The sequence below is a fragment of the Mauremys reevesii genome, linkage group 10 (assembly GCF_016161935.1).
Source record: "Mauremys reevesii isolate NIE-2019 linkage group 10, ASM1616193v1, whole genome shotgun sequence".
NCBI classification, from domain to species: domain Eukaryota; kingdom Metazoa; phylum Chordata; order Testudines; family Geoemydidae; genus Mauremys; species Mauremys reevesii.
Window position 1 is genome coordinate 80,883,900 of NC_052632.1, and position 13,183 is coordinate 80,897,082.

At 43.8% G+C, this 13,183-nt stretch overlaps 1 protein-coding gene across 6 annotated transcripts in view; it reads left to right on the forward strand.

Annotated features, from left to right (window-relative positions):
• The window catches only part of LOC120373936, a 64,672-nt gene that overhangs the window by 2,280 nt on the left and 49,209 nt on the right, over positions 1–13,183 (forward strand). For 5 of the 6 annotated variants that reach the window (XM_039493018.1, XM_039493017.1, XM_039493014.1 and 2 more), the window contains 14 exons: positions 33–212; positions 1,440–1,648; positions 3,071–3,174; positions 3,745–3,863; positions 4,820–4,987; positions 5,680–5,882; positions 6,765–6,868; positions 7,291–7,406; positions 7,836–7,994; positions 8,624–8,823; positions 10,144–10,244; positions 10,816–10,934; positions 12,028–12,195; positions 12,835–13,043. In XM_039493018.1, the coding sequence (XP_039348952.1) occupies positions 33–212; positions 1,440–1,648; positions 3,071–3,174; positions 3,745–3,863; positions 4,820–4,987; positions 5,680–5,882; positions 6,765–6,868; positions 7,291–7,406; positions 7,836–7,994; positions 8,624–8,823; positions 10,144–10,244; positions 10,816–10,934; positions 12,028–12,195; positions 12,835–13,043 (2,159 nt within the window). The remainder of the gene's footprint in view (positions 1–32; positions 213–1,439; positions 1,649–3,070; positions 3,175–3,744; positions 3,864–4,819; positions 4,988–5,679; positions 5,883–6,764; positions 6,869–7,290; positions 7,407–7,835; positions 7,995–8,623; positions 8,824–10,143; positions 10,245–10,815; positions 10,935–12,027; positions 12,196–12,834; positions 13,044–13,183) is intronic. The other variant, XM_039493016.1, reaches the window with a different exon arrangement.

Sequence of the window (13,183 nt, forward strand, 5' to 3'; positions counted from 1 at the left end):
CTCTGCTAATGGCGGGTGTTCATGTTTCCTAGGCTGACCTTTTGGGTTCCCTGAGAGTTGACCAGCTGATGGAGTATGTTGTGACTTCAGATGCATTATTTAATGTGACCACAATGATTCGGGTCCTGAGAAGTCTGGAGGGCAAAGACTCTGAAATAGCATTGCCTAAGATGGATGAATTCCTGACGAAGTTCAATTTGGCTATTACACAGGTACTCAGGATTTCACCAAGAAGGAACCTTTCTCCCCCCCTTTCTCTATGTCCTTCCCTTTTTCTCTCAAGCCTCATGTCACTGATGCTTACTCTAGTGAGAAAGGCTGGTGACGTCTCCTTCTAGAGCAGTGGTTCTTAAACTTGGGTCGCCGCTTGTTCAGGGAAGCCCCTGGCAGGCCGGGCCAGTTTGTTTACCTGCCACATCGGCAGGTTCGACTGATCACGGCTCCCACTGGCCACGGTTCGCCGCTCCAGGCCAATGGGGGCTACAGGAAGCAGCGCAGGCCAAGGGGTGAGTCCTTCTGTGAGCTCTTTGCATCATCTATGGGAGGTTGTTAGAATGCAACGTGAAGTTCATTCCCTGTGCAAGTATCACTTCTCCTGAAACCATGGAGGAGATCGGTTTTGATCTATAGGATGGTGATACAGGTTGCTTTGCAGTTGATACAAGGATAAGCAGCCATCCCATAAGATGGCATCCTTTTTAACTCCTGTTTATTCCCAAGGGTCAGACCAGGCTGGAGCACAGGAGTGAGTGGGGAGAAGTTTGCCCACTCTTCAGACCTCAGTGTTTGCATCATGTTTTGTTACCAGCCTCACAACTATTGTGCGTAGCCCTCTCTAGTGGAGAACAAGGAACATTCCTTAAAAGACATCTACACGAGACATCTCATAGCTCTCTCCACTTTTCACCTCTTAGTCATTCCTGTGGGCTCAGGGTGACAGCCCTGGAATGTGTCTCAGAGAAGGAGCACTGGGTCTAGACTCAGCAGAATAATTTAGCTTTAACTGCAAAGAAAACTCTGAGGAGGGTGGCCCAAGAGGTTGCAAGAGAGCAAAGGGAAATGGAGCAGGAATTTTCAGTGAGGAATGAAATCTCCTGACAGTGAGATCTCAGACTGGAATAGTCTGCCCAAGGGAAGCAGTGGAAGTCCCCGGGCTATGATCATTTAAGGCTAGGCTGGAACAAGGACTTAATAATAGAAAGCAATCCAATTAGAAGGACTAATAGGTCTTTTCTACCTCTAATTTCTATGGCTGAGGCTTAAGGGATTTAGGCACCTAACTGAAAGACAATGAGAGTTGGGCACCTAACTCAGTTATGCCCCTTTGAAAGTCCCTGCTTGTGATTCTTTGTAAACAACCTGCTCAGACACTCATTGAAGAAAACTATATTCTCTTTCAGAATAATACCACATGCATAACATGCATTTCTTCCCCACAGCAGAACATCGGGGGCGTGCAAAACACTGAAGTGAGGCAAGAAATGCTCACAACACTTTTTACCGACCTGTCTAAAAATTTTTACAAGTTCACTGACCTGGATTATGAGGCCTGGTTCATGGAGAAGTTAAAATTCCTCCTGCCTAGTATGAACGTAGACCTGCTCAAGTTAATACCTGTAGATGTCAGCTTCCGATCCTACACTGCCATGTAAGTATCCCCTGCATCGGCATGTTCCATCATAGGCTCCTGCTTGGGAAAAATTCCCGTTCACCAGGACTCAGAAGGGATCTGCACATGCTGAAATCCGGGACTTACTTTCCAAGTGGCCGTTGAGTGTTGGCATTTCAAATAAATTTAAAAAAAAATCTTTTATCTTTGGAATGAGAAAAATTTAGGCAGAGATTTAAGGAAAGGGCAGAAAACAAAAGGAAGAAAACAGTTAATGTCGTCTCAAGTGGCTGGACAGCACTGGTCTGTAGCAGGGCCGACGAGATGGGGAAGAAGCTGGTACAAATTACTGGGGCCCAGCAGTCCGAAAGGGGACCCTGGGCCCGGCTTCCCTGGATTCGTCGGCCCTGTTTAGCCAGTCCGCCTTTGCTGGAGGGCCCGAAAGTTTGTGTGTGTGTGTGTGTGTGTGTGTGTGTGTGTGTGTGTGTGTGTGTGTGTGTGTGTGTGTGTGAGAGAGAGAGAGAGAGAGAGAGAGATTCCACACTTCTCTATCTACAGATCCATCTTGTATTTGACTCCTCAGCACAAACCTGTGCTGCAGCATTCTAGCATTCCTATTCATTCCCATAATGCTCCTTTCCCCGCTTGTTCTCTGCTCTGCGTTGGAGTACAATACCTTGATTACACTTGGTGCTTACCAAATGTGCCAGTGCTTATAAATCCCATAAATTCTGAATTCCTATTATGATTATTCAGTATTTATATTACTAGGGTTACCAGATAGCAACTGTGAAAAAAAGGGACAGGGGGTGGGGGGCAATAGGCACCTATATAAGAAAAAGTCCCCCAAAATGGGATGGTCCCTTTAAAAACAGGATGGATGGTCACCTTATGTATGGCTATTCGTATTCCAGTAGCACCGACAGCAGTAGAGACCCCCATCAAGGCCCTGTGTCTTGTGTCATGTAGGAGGCCACATTAGATGATCCTTGTTATTAGTAGATATTATATGTATTGTGGTAGCACCTAGGAGCCTGAGCCACGACGAGGATGCCGTTGCTCTACAGACTGTACAATCGTAACAATAGATAGGCCTTGCCACAAATTGCTTACACGATGGTACCTTATGGCCTTTGACTGTATGAGTTCAGGACTCAGGGCCCCATTGTTCAGTACGTACATATCATGGGAAGACCTAACGAGTTTATAATCTAACTGGCATCTAGGCTGCTTCTAAGGCCGATTCGTCATTGTCCTGCACCCTAGGCAAACATCCACCAATGTGGATGTATAACACTACCACTCTGATTGGATAGTGGTTCATCTTTCAGGTCCTCTGCCTATGGATGAACTGGTTACAACGAAGGCATTACCAAATGTAGTTATTTTTCCCCTTTGCAAAGTCCCTATTACATACTTAAAATGTGGATCAATGATTTCTTATTTCTTGATCCCTTGCAGCATCCGAAGCCTGGACAACGTCTTCTCAGTGTTTTCACAACAGACTTCACACGACATATACAATTTAATCCAAAAAATCCTGGAACATCAACTTAATGCTTCAGGTACCAGTCTGCTACTTTGTGGCAATGGCCTACAGATATCTTCTGTAGAAACCTTTTGTTATGACACAATGCTGAAAAGCTCTCCCAACCTTCTGTCACTTGCTTGGGTCGGAAAGGAATTTCTCCCCCACCTCAGTGCACAGTGCAGAGAAAGTGGCCAGGTGCATTATGGTAATTAGGTTTTGTAGTCTGTGTTTTGCCCTGTGTCTAAAATATCTCATATTGTCATGATTCTGGAATATATTCCAGCACTCCCCCCAGCCTCCTACTCAGCAGGCAGCAGCCCCTGTCAGCGCCCCCAACTTACAGCTATCCTCCCCTATCCTCAAACACAGCCCCAGCAACCACCAGAAGCCCTGCACCATCACCATTCCATAGCAACCAAAATTCTCCCACTCTTTCTTCCTGTGACCCAAATCCCACAATTCTCTGCTGCCCTATAGCGGGTCACACAGGACAAGTTTTCAGCCATGTCACTGACCAAAAAAAGTTGAGCGCCCCTGCTGTGTATTGTGTCTTTTCACTAACTACTTCTCTCTGTCTTTTCTTGATTCCATGGTGCTTTCCCAGAGAAGGTATTTCCGGGATCGTACAGCAGCAGCCAAAGTTTCCTGCAGCTCATCTTCTATCAGTTCAGACATTTTGCTAACTACACCCAACTCCTCACCTTTTACAAGGACTTTAATGGAGTAGGTATATGGAAGGGATCTGGATAAAGTAGTTTGGTTTCCAAGAGGAGAATCCCGTATTTCTACTTGATTTCTGGAAAACAAGGGTCCATAAGTCAGCAATAATAGGAATCTTAGTATACCAAAGAGAGCCATGTCCCAGTTCAGGTCCAAACAAATCCAAACATTTTCAGTGAGTCAATAGAGTTTGGTCAACTTTTCTGGTTTTTATGTTTCATTGGTCCCTTTGCACTTCTTGGTTGTGTCTCTGTAAACAGAAAGACCACAAGTTAAGCTATTTGCATGGTGTTTCTGATTTAGTCACATGCAGGAATGGCTGGAAATATCATGAAAGAATTAGTACTTAGGAGGTTTCTAGATCCAAAATACATGGAAAAAGCTTGAAAATTTTGGATGAGTTTCCAGACTGAACCTCCAGACGCTGTTATGCTCATCCATAATTATTCCCAATGGAGTTTTGTGGTAATAAAAGTCTGAAAGATTAGTTGCAGTTTTTTTATGCTGAAATGCAATTAAGGATTCTCCTATATCTGGTACCTGCATAATAAATCTGGTGTTTAGTACATTCATGTCTAGGGCACTGTGCAAACCCCTGGAACTCACTGCCACATCATATTATGGAAAAAATAGCATAGTGAGTTTTGTTTTAAAAAGTTAATTATATGAATATGAACGGCTATTCACCAGTTAGCTAGAATAACTGGTGTGATATTTCTCAGCCTCAAGTGGGTGGACACAAACTGATCACCCACTGGGATGGTTAAGACAGAAGTCTGCCATGGTACGGTATTGCATAAGGGATACATTCTGGTGGCTTTATGTCTTCTTCCGAAGCATCTGCAGTCACTAGCTGAGATAGCACAGTGGACTATGTGGTGCCCGGAAAGCAGCTGTTATGGCTACAAGAGGTAATGGACAAATCAACAGCTTCTAAGCCTATATTTTTCCTCCATCAGTATGATGTTCTTGACCTGCTTTCTGCCGGACAAATGGGGGAGATGATGGTGGTGACGAATGCCGTTAAAAACGAACGCTCTGCTGTCCAGATCCTGGTGGAACTGGAAACACGCACCTTTGCTGAAATGACCGAATTCATAATGGAATTTAATTCTGTGGCAGAACAGGTACTGGAAATGATCCTATCCTAGAGGGGTGGCCTCCAGTTATAAATCCCAGCACTTAACATGGACCCAAACGCTCACCCTTACAATGGTTTAATCCCAGTGTCCTAGACCATTGCTATAGGTACTCCAGGCATGGGGGGCAGGGTGAAGAGAAATATCCAGACTAGGGGGGAAATGATGTATGCAGCGGTTTACTTTTCTGTACAAATACATCCACCTGTTTACAGACTGTGCTGTATACACCCTACCATTTTAGTTAGGTTATTTATTTTTGCTTTCTAGTGTCCTTCAAAAATAATTTTAAAACCTTTAAATCTTCATGTTTCTTTCTTCTTTGGGATATTATTTCGAACTTTGATTTGCTGGACTCATCTGGGAATTTACCTCTGCAGAAGAAGAATCACATAAAACTCTAGTTAAATTTAATTATATAGGACGGAACTAACAAAATGATTTTTTTAGCTGAAAAACTTAAATAAGAACACCATTCAAAGAAGGTATTTATCCCGGGATTACATTAGATTAAACAATTGTAGATTCCATATTAAAACAGAGTGGTTTTCTTGCATTCTGCATCCCACATAGAAAAATCTCTCTCCTAAATTTGAGTCTCATTTATTTGCTTGATGCAATCATTAGGGTAATTGCAAAAGCCATAAGTGCTCCTTATCATATGTTTGGCTCTGTTGCAGAAGCATCTCGTTGTCCTACCCAATCCCTGGATTCGTGACTTAGCCTTCGAGACTATATTCAAGTCGTTCCAATTCAGCACCTTCACGGCGGACCAGTACGCCTTTTGGTTTGGCTCTCAGCTCCAGCTATTCCTGCCGGCTATGAATGCCCAGTACCTACAGCTCCTCCCCTTGGATATCGACTGTCAGTCTCATCAAAATCTGTGAGTCTCTCTCTGCCCAAGTAACGCCTCCTTTGCTCTCTAGAGAATTTGGATATTTCTATATAAGATGCTTGGCATCTGAGCACTTCACAATCTTTAAGGTATTTATGCAGGAGATGTTTGTGCAGTGAATTTTGGGATGTAGATTTCCGCCAGTAAAAGGCGCCGGCATGAACCCACTGAGCCATTCATTTCAGCCCCAGCTGTAGAAGAAAGAGGGAGGATCGTACGGTGGTTAGGATGCCAGCATGGGACTCAGGAGACAGGTGTCCAGTACCCTACTCCTCCACAGCCTTGCTGTGCGACCTGGGGCAAGCCCTTCTGGGCCTGATATAGAATGGGGGTGACAGCACTTCACAGGGGCGATGTGAGGATAAATACAATACAGCTCGTGAGGCATTCCCTTCTCCTGGTAATGGGGGCCATAGAAGTACCTCACATTGACAGATAAGATGTGTGTTTTATAATTAAGAAGGGTTGATACAGAAACGGGTGTCCCACGTCAGACCAACGTACTTAATGCTTGGAGATCCTGTCCGCCTGTTGGTATACAGGACACTAGGTGGTAGAGTTCACCTTTAAAAAGGAGCTTCATCCGTGACCAATCAGCTTGGACCGATGCTATGATCTCACTCTGGAAAGTGTGACTTTTTAGTGCAAAATGTCTGACAATGAAAGATGGAACATCCTGCCAACAATGTCGTCTGGAGACCTAAATGCCTGACTTGTCTCTGTGTTTAGAGGTAGCAGAATTTTCCCCAAATATTTCAGCTTAAAAGTTCTCTATGCAGCTGTTTTACTTTTTCTGCAGGGAAAGAATTCTGTGCTAATAACGTTGGGACCATATTCCACTTATGTTCTTTTTTGATGTGTTTGATTCAGGGTGCAAGCACTGGACAAGGTGTATAATCATTACACAGAAGAGCAGCAAAAAGCCATCCATGGCAGGATATTCAGATTTCTAGAGTCTTACCGTAATATCCAAGGTAAACACACAACAAGGTTTTATACCACAGGGTAAAATGCTCTCTTTTTCCTCCACTGCAGAAATTCAAAATTTGTGCTTGGCACGTACCTCCCAGACTGTATGGTCTCCCCAAATCAAAAACCCTCTCTCAAGCAAAGATTTTCCCCTGAAGAGGGAGACATACCAGAGACTCTATAAGTCCACTAGGAACTTTGCTATTGCAGTCAAATTTACAGGGAAGGTGTTCAGATGCTATGGTGATGGGCAACAACATAAACCCCCAAGACAGATAGAAACTGAGGCTCTGAAACTTACTCAGGCAAACCTCCTATTGAAATGAGCCTCTGATGTTTGTCTTGAAAGATTCTGTTTCCAAGCTAACTGCCAGTTTGGTAAATTGTTGAGTGGAATTACTGGACAAAGAGCTTTATCATCTTTTAGGTGGCACGTGTTCCCCAGATGCAAACAGCAGCCTATGGATAATCAACAACTATGGACGTTTCAGCGCCTATGCCAATATGGTGGAGTTTTCCTCACTCAATCCCAAATTTGATGAGGTAGGTCACATATTTAAGATTGCTGCCTCACAGTCTTGTTTGTCTCTATGGAAATATAATAGAGCTAGATGCATGTGTAAGTTCCTGTCATGACTTTAATACTTATTTATTAGGCCAAAACTAAAACTGGATTAAAAAAGGATTGGATAAGGTCATGGAAGATAGGTCCATCAATGGCTATTAGACAAGATGGTCTGGGATGCAACCTCATGCTCTGGATATCCCTAAGCCTCTGGTTGCCAGATGATGGGACTGGACAACAGGGGATGGATCACTCGATGATTGCCCTGTTCTGATCATTGCCTCTGAAGCACCTGGCATTGGCCAGTGTCAGAAGACAGGACACTGGGCTAGATGGACCTTTGGTCTGAACCAGCATGGCAGTTCTGATGTTCTTAAATATACAGGCATTTTTGTGTTTCTTTTTAGCTGTCGGCTGTGTCAGAGTTGTCACCAGAACAGCTGGCCCAGTTAACAACGGCAACAGGAGCCCTGGCTGATCAGACTATTGTCATCAAGATCATGAACAATCTGAACACGTCATCAGATCTCGCTAAATTCTTTGACACACTGAATGCCATTGCTTCGGTAAGTGTTCCTCACCGTACTCTGAAGCGCTTTCCACCTGGCCATGGCTGCCGCTAGCCCTCACTTCCTCCACCCTTGCAGCATTACTGGAGAAGACCCTTCAGCATTGTTGAGAGTGTTTCTGATGTCAGAACAGGCAGACCCGACTAGAAATAAGGGGGGCCTATCCCGATGTCCTCACTCAGATAGCAATAGGAGATTTGTCCGAGTAAGGACAGCAAGGTTGATCCCTTGAGGGCTCTTCCTTCAAGTCTCAGTGTTGCAGCAATCTTTAGGAGTTCCTCCTAGCCAGTAACCTGTTCCTTCTCCTCGTCAGCTCTTGTGTTCAGCTGCATCAGGGCGCCAGTGGGAGAGAGTTCAGTATGGGTCAGGGAGAGCACATGCAGAAAGTCTGCAGTGCTAACAGATCTTTTCATGAGCAAATATTGTGCACCATTTTCAAGCTCTCTTCCTTTTATTTGATCCCAATTCCCATTTGCCCCACTGTAGGCCTGTTGTTTACTGCCCATGCCTGAGACACGAGATATGAAACAATCCAGATTAATGTTTTAGCCCATGCATGTATGAAGCTTCTGCCTCTAAATGAGAACGGTAAGGCACGAGTAATGAAAGGCATTCTTGTTTTGCAGGCAGAGCTTCAGAGCAGCATGCATGCACATCTCATTTTAAGCACCGCCTTCCAAAAAATTGCAGCTGGCTTTCCAAACTTCAAAAGCAGCGACTTTGCCTACTGGTTCCAAGCTGCTTTGCAAAATGTGCTGCATACAGTGAACGAGACCATCATTGCAGAGATCCCACTCTCTATATCATGTGACTCTTACCAGCAAATGTGAGTCTTCCATCCTACGTGTGTCTAGTGATAATTGTCCATTTCTATTTACTGGTTATGAACTTCTCCTCACATGCCATGTAGAGTTTCCTTGGCTGCATTTTATTTGTTACAGACAAAAAACATATGCTTAATAGAGGTGGCCTTCTAATGGAGGTGGAGTAGAATGGTGATCTGTAAGGTTTTGAGATATCTTGGGACTATTTCTTAAGTCAAGAGGTTACCTGATAAGGGTAGTCTCCTGTACAGGTTTCACAATAATATACAGAGTTGGTTGGCAATTTTCCGATGGAACAGTTTTCCCATCAGAAAATGCTGATTCAACAAAATTGGAATTTTTGCATAATGTATCCATTTTGTTAAATTTTTTCATGCGCTATTACTGAAAACCCTTAGTTCTGAAAAGGTTCAAACACTCCATTTTGAGAAGGTTGAAAAATGTCATTGAGACTTTTATGTTAATTAATCAATTAATACAGAATAGGTGTCAAAGCGATAAAGTCAAAACTCACCGTTTCAATAAAGGCTGTTTCGATGATTTCAAAATTAAATATTTCAGATTTTCATCTCCCAATAAATGTTGACGTTTCGTCTCAATTCAGGAGGAAAGGAAATGGCCAAAGGTCGGCATTTCCCAGAGCATGGGAAGTCCGTCTCCTGACCTGCTCGGCTAACAATGTACCAGAGAGAGGCGTGAGCCAGTGGGCTAAACGCTGAGCATTCTGAGCTCTGATCTTCCTCCTAAGGTGGGATTCCCAGCTCACCTAGATGTACCTGCACTAGCTGTGCTGGAGCCAGCACCTACAAATAGCAGAGATTCCCCAGTGACGTGGGCAGCTGCTCAGGCTGGCCGCCCAAGTACATTCCAGCCTGCCCCCATGGCGACGTGCTCTGGTGGCTAGCCTGAGCCGCTGCCTATGCCGCCATGCACTGCTATTTATAGGCACTAGCTTGCGTACTAGTGTGGGAATGTCTCTGTGAGCTGGGAATCACACCTCACAGCGCAAATGTGGGCGTACCCTAAGAGGGAATATGTCCAGTGTTGAGTGCAGGACCTGGGGAGTCAAAACTCCTGGGTTCTATTCTTGATTCCATTGCTGACTTCTTGTGAAATGGGAATGATCCGTCCCGTAGCTCACACAGGGGTCATGAGACTTTAGAATTAGTGTTTATAAAGTGCTTTGAATTCCTTAGATGAAAGACGCTACAGAAAAGCAAGCACTGTAATTCTTCCAGGTGTCACATGAGAATGCACCCGTCCATGGCCTCTGGGATATCATTTTACATTTCCTGTGTATTTTTCCTTCTCCTCTCATGCAGGTTGAAGGGTTTCAATAACATCTACACCAACATACCTGCAGGAAACGCCCCAAGTGTGTTTGGATTCTGCAGAGCTTTCCTGGCCTCAAAAGTCAAATCCGGTAATTGGCAATGATGAGAGTCTTAATTAGTGAAATGTTCTTTGAAAGCCGACTAGGACAGGGTGGGCTTGTGACACAGCAAAAGTGCTCGTTATCCTTCTGGGTGACACTAAAGGAAACTGAAGCTTGTTTTATACATTCTGATTATTACACAAATACTGCAACCTTTTCCTTCCACTGATGGAAGGTTTGTACTTTCTCCTGGGTTTTACAGGGCATGATGACCCATTCATAGGCTTTAATCCCTGCCAGCAACAAAATGAGGCTGGTGTAGATTGCTACAGACATATGGGGCCAAATCCAGAGTGTAAGCGCCGTCTTTTACTATGTGTTTGTACAGCACCTTGCACGATGGGGCCCTGATCTGACCAAGACTTCTAGCTACTGCAGCAATACAAATAAATACTACTACTACTACAAGCGTTGGTTTCTGTGACAGTGTGAATGCAGAACTCTGTTGCCCACACTGGAGTCACTCTGGATTTGCATTAGAGAGAGAAGAATTTGGATCATAATAATAGGCATTACACTTCTTGCACAACATTCAGGGTTCCTCTCTCTGTCTCTCCAGGTATTGCATGTGGGAATCCGACCCAAAGTATTCAGAACTGGCTAGACGTAAATCTTGGAAACTTTAGCCAATATGCCAAGTATCAGGATTTACTCACTTGGAACCAACATTTTAATGGCGTGAGTATTCTATTTTTGATATCCTAACAGCAGCTATGGAGTTATTTGTGTTTCACCCTAGAATACCTGTTACTTTTTCAGTGTTAGCAGTGACCCGTGTGCTCTGTGCAACGTGGAAGACCAGGGGTCATTTCCTTTGAAGAGGATGGGCCTCTGGCTTCAAGGCCTGACCTACTATCGCCAATGGCAATTGCAGGGATAATCTGGAGAGGATGGAGGAACTTCCACCTAGGTCACATCTCCCCAACTTCTCCACTTTGGTCAAACTTTAAAAAGAAACCCAGCAGGCCCATAGTCAAGCCATCCACAACCATGCAGTTCCTTTTTCAAAGAGCCAGATCCTAGTTTGGATAATTCCATCCTGCTCAACTAGCTGGTCCTGGCAGTTTCATTCCAGGACATTTTTTCACTTCCTGTTCTAAACGGTTGTATAGGGTGGCTATGCGCTATTAAACAGCTACTGCATCTCACCCCAGAAGTGACTCCCATTCAGTGATGGGTGAAACAATCCCCTGTTTGTTTATAGCTAGATATTCCTTATTGACTTTGCAGGGGGGTTGCGAGGTTTAATTAGTTAAGGTTTGTAAAGAGTAGATATGCTATATTTTGCACATCTATAATGATAATCATAAATAATAAAACACCCCATCTAACAACAACAACAGGGTAACCCCCAGAAGAATGGCCGTACTGTGGAGACCAAAGGTCCATCTAGCCCAGTGTCCTGTCTTCTGACAATGATCCTCCAGCATAATCTTCCAGGATCAAATATGTGTTTACTGAATCTGCTTCAACAGCCTTTCCTTTATAAAACACAGACCCTTCTTTTTCAATCAAGGACAAAATACATCACTGTCTGACAAAGGAGCTGATGGATGGTGACTCTGATTTCATTGTTCTGACTCCTGGAGGGGTCATTTTCAGTTACATTTCGACAAAGATTTTCAAAAACTACTGAGGGGAATTTGGATGCCATTAAGTTTAATGGGGTTGGGTGTCTAAATCCCTTGGGCCTTTTCGATTAATGGACCACTCACAGATTATTACAGCATGCTTAGAAAAGCTACCACCTGATTTGTGTTCTTTTCCCTAGATGGCAGTGTTGGACAAGCTGGCCTCACCACAACTTGCATCCTTTACTCTTGAATCAGATGCCATTAATGAAGAGGCGGTGATGTGCCAGGTCCTCGCAAGATTACAGAACAAACCGGCTGAAGAGATCTACCAGTATTTAGACCAATTCAACAAAGAGGCCCGACGGGTATGAATTTGAACATTCATCCTAGTGACGCCACTGAAATTAACATGTTCAAAAAGAACACCACTTCTGAGTATCCCAAGGCTCCATCAAGGTTGTTCTAAGGCCACCTACCCCTGGGCTGGCTGAGAGACTAGCTCAAAATATTAACAAAAAAGGCAGAATTTATGACGTTTCAGCATAGGAACGTGTCTGAAGTTAGGCACCTAAATCTATATTCACTTAAATAAACACAAGTCTCTGAGCACCCACAAACTCCCACTGAAGTCAATGAGAGCTGCAAATCCTTTAAAAATGGTAAACCCTTGGTGCGCTATCATCATCTGTCTGTCTGCCTAGGTATTCAACATTGTAGTATATGGATTATTAACTTTAAATTCTATCTACTAGAGGCAGATTAGGCATCATTAATGGAAAGCAATGCATCCAGGAATGGTGCAGTCTGAGGCTCTGCTGTCTTTCCTTTGTCAATGGCCCCAGCAATACAACATATTTTGCAGTACATGTCTACAGAGCATTTTTGGCTCATTGGGACACATTCAGGTTCCTTCACAGAACGTAGCTGTGTGAGGCTTTGCAACTAGGATGATGATCTTTATCACCAACTTTTAATTCTCCATGCTTGGTCATTTTTCTTTTCAGCTGATGATACCCACCATTAAAAACGAAGCAGTGAGGAAAAATATGCTCACCCAGTTTGTGAATGAGATCAAGTCAGGCTATTCAGCTTTCAGCCCTGAAGACTGGACTCATTTATTCACAAGACTAGAGCTACTGCTGCCAAGTGCTGGCGAGATGGAGATTAAGCTATTCCTGACTCACATTCCTGGCTGTGACAGTTTCAGAGCTATGTGAGTATACAGACAGACGTGTATTCTTTGCTCTGTAGAAAGTAAGAAGCAGTTTAAATGGACACACAAAAGGAAGCTGCCGGGCTGTATTTCCCTGAACACAATTTGAACAATATAGTTTTATTTATAAAGTTCTTTAT